Genomic DNA, 2,683 nt, shown 5'->3' with positions numbered 1-2,683 from the left:
TAGACAAAAATTTCAAATATATATTATAAAATTTAAGTTAAATAAGGTCTCAAAATTTAAAAGCTTTACGTTAAGGATTTTATTGTCCTTCTTATGATCGATTCTAAATGCACTTAATTATTACTATTATTTTATTCAAGCCAAATATGAAACTGAATCCTAAGAGATTATACAAAAAATTTTAAACAATTCTTTTTCATGTTTTTTCATAATTTTTTTTACTAAGAACTTTATATATATTTTTTAAAAAATCCTTCGGTATTTTATTTTCAAGATCTCTAAAAAGGCCTTCTCCAATCCAAAGATCACTCTTTGTTTTAATATTTTTTTATAAATTTTTAATTTTGTATTAATTTATATACATATCACCTCTTATGATTTCATCATTTAGTTTGACGAAATTTTCTTTTTTTTAAGATTTTGAAAATTGAAACTTTAATATTTTATTTATAAAAAAAACACCTTTTGAATTCACAATACAGGTATGAGGTATTCATACAAAAGAAAGAGGTGCCGTGATAAGGTGGGACTGCAACGGTCACGTACTACAAGAAACACAAAAAGTGTACAACCCATTCCAACTATATGACATTTTCTTTTGAAAAGTATATAAATATAAAATAAAATAAAACAACATAAAATCATCCAAGTCAAAATATAGTACTTATAAAATCCAAAAAAAAATTTAAAAAATAAATTACTAAGAACCAAAAAAAATAATAATGTGTGCATATATAAATAAGAACTATATAAGAAATGAAGAATTGAACCCCCCAGCTGTAAATACACAACTTGTCCCTCTCATCTTCTGAAATTTGTGGCGTTTTGCTGTTTCTGGTTCTCTTTGTCTTTCATTTTATCTTCGCAGGGTTCTTATTCTTTTTCTTCTTCACTACCAAATATTATTATTATTGTTTTATAAATAAATAAAATCTTTGTTTAGTGGCTCAGTAACCAAAGGAAGTACAAGTGTTTTCCTTTTCAGTTCACCTCATTTGTCTTTCTATGTTCCATCACTTCATCTTTCACATTTCTCATCTCAACAATATATTGCTTCTTCTTCTTTCATATTTTCATTTTCTTCTTCTCATCCTTCCATTTTTTTCACTTTTTTTCTCTTCAGTTTCTATCTATTATTACAATTTTCTCCTCTACAAAATGAGATTTGATCGTCATGTCATTTGCATTTCTCTTTTCTTTTTGGTAATTTCAAGCTGCATCCTCCAAGGGTTAGTTATTGAAGCTAGAAAAACTCCTAAACAAAGTGGTTCTCACCAGGTAAATTTTGTCTTACATATATACATATACTAGTGTATGTTTGAATTCACGCTGAAATTTTGTCGGAATCACTATAATGTCTTGATTCTGACTAATTCACTAGAAATATAAAAGGACTAATTTAAGTTGAATGATGAATTTTTTTTAGATAATAAGTGAGGAGAAGATGTTTCTAAGGGCACAAATAGGGTCTAGGCCACCAAAATGTGATAGAAGGTGTAGAACATGTGGACACTGTGAGGCTATTCAGGTGCCTACAAATCCTCAAGTGCAAAATGGAAAGATAGATTCTTCAAAGTTCAATTCAATTGCTTATTCAAGAGGAAAGGACAATTCCAATTACAAGCCTATGAGTTGGAAATGCAAATGTGGGAGCCTCATTTTCAACCCCTAAATACAATTAATTAATCCAATTAATTGTATAGCAATTTATTTTGTACATGATTAATTTATTATATACATCTTTTTAAAAAAAAATTAAGGAGGTGGCTTTTTTGCTTTATCAATTGTATGATGTAATCAATTCATTGTCTTTATATGCTATCCTTCATAGCTTTTATTACGTTACATCACTCCAAATTGATGCAATATATTATTATTATTATTATTATTATTATTATTATTATTATTATTATTATTATTATTATTATTATTATTATATGATAAAAATAATTTCAGCTATTATTATTTTTATTTTTAAAATAATTTGAAGTGAGTACTTTCTGGCCTGCAATATGCAAACAGAGGAAGCAACAAAAAACAATGGGCACGCTAAGTTTTGATTGTCCTATATTTTCTTCTTTTATATACTTGCCTCCAAAACACGAAAGAGATTGATTAATACTTGTTCTGACGAGTATATATTCAGTTGCTTTCATTTAGATTTCTTAGGGGAGCTGGAATAGGATAATACTAATAATATATATACTATAAGTGACGAATATAACAAAATTAGGTTATATAGTAATTTTGTTAATACTTAATATTTGAAGAAAGAATAAAATTTAATTTTAAATCTTACCCGTCCAATCTTGATCACATGACCAAGATTTGGATGACTGTTCAACTAATCCAAAATATTTATGAGAAAAAATATTTTTGGCTAATTTTATTAAATAACATAAAAAATTTGCTAGTTTTTTTTAACAATAAAGTGTTAGTATTAAACCTCTTTGAGCTTTAGGGTTGACAAATTGAATCCGACCGACGGAACATGCTCGTTTTATATGTAGTTTTTTATTCAAGATTTTAAATTCACATTTTTTAATACTTTTGTCTCGTTTTTTCAAAAAATTTAGTGGACTTGAACATTAACAAGATCTTTTTAATGATTTTTAGTCTTAGAAATGTAAGGCACGCATATCCGTCTCATTCCAACCTCATTTTTTCGGGGAAGATGAGAGAT

At 26.8% G+C, this 2,683-nt stretch overlaps 1 protein-coding gene across 1 annotated transcript; it reads left to right on the top strand.

Moving 5' to 3' along the window:
• Positions 1-759: 759 nt before the first annotated feature.
• Positions 760-1,845, top strand: LOC127074328 (EPIDERMAL PATTERNING FACTOR-like protein 1). The gene is made up of 2 exons (XM_051015638.1): positions 760-1,278; positions 1,427-1,845. The coding sequence occupies exons 1-2, from the start codon at positions 1,006-1,008 to the stop codon at positions 1,670-1,672; spliced, it is 519 nt and encodes a 172-aa protein (XP_050871595.1). The 5' UTR covers positions 760-1,005; the 3' UTR covers positions 1,673-1,845.
• Positions 1,846-2,683: the final 838 nt, after the last annotated feature.

The sequence above is a fragment of the Lathyrus oleraceus genome, chromosome 4 (genome assembly GCF_024323335.1).
Source record: "Lathyrus oleraceus cultivar Zhongwan6 chromosome 4, CAAS_Psat_ZW6_1.0, whole genome shotgun sequence".
Taxonomy (NCBI): domain Eukaryota; kingdom Viridiplantae; phylum Streptophyta; class Magnoliopsida; order Fabales; family Fabaceae; genus Lathyrus; species Lathyrus oleraceus.
Note: the sequence above shows the minus strand (reverse complement) of the source record. Positions and strands in the feature narration are given on the sequence as shown.

Bases quoted from the DNA above. Each gene is read 5' to 3' on its own strand.
- LOC127074328 (XM_051015638.1), top strand. From the start codon at position 1,006: ATGTTCCATCACTTCATCTTTCACATTTCTCATCTCAACAATATATTG. The intron at 1,279-1,426 runs GTAAATTTTGTC...AATTTTTTTTAG, and splicing joins AACAAAGTGGTTCTCACCAG to ATAATAAGTGAGGAGAAGAT.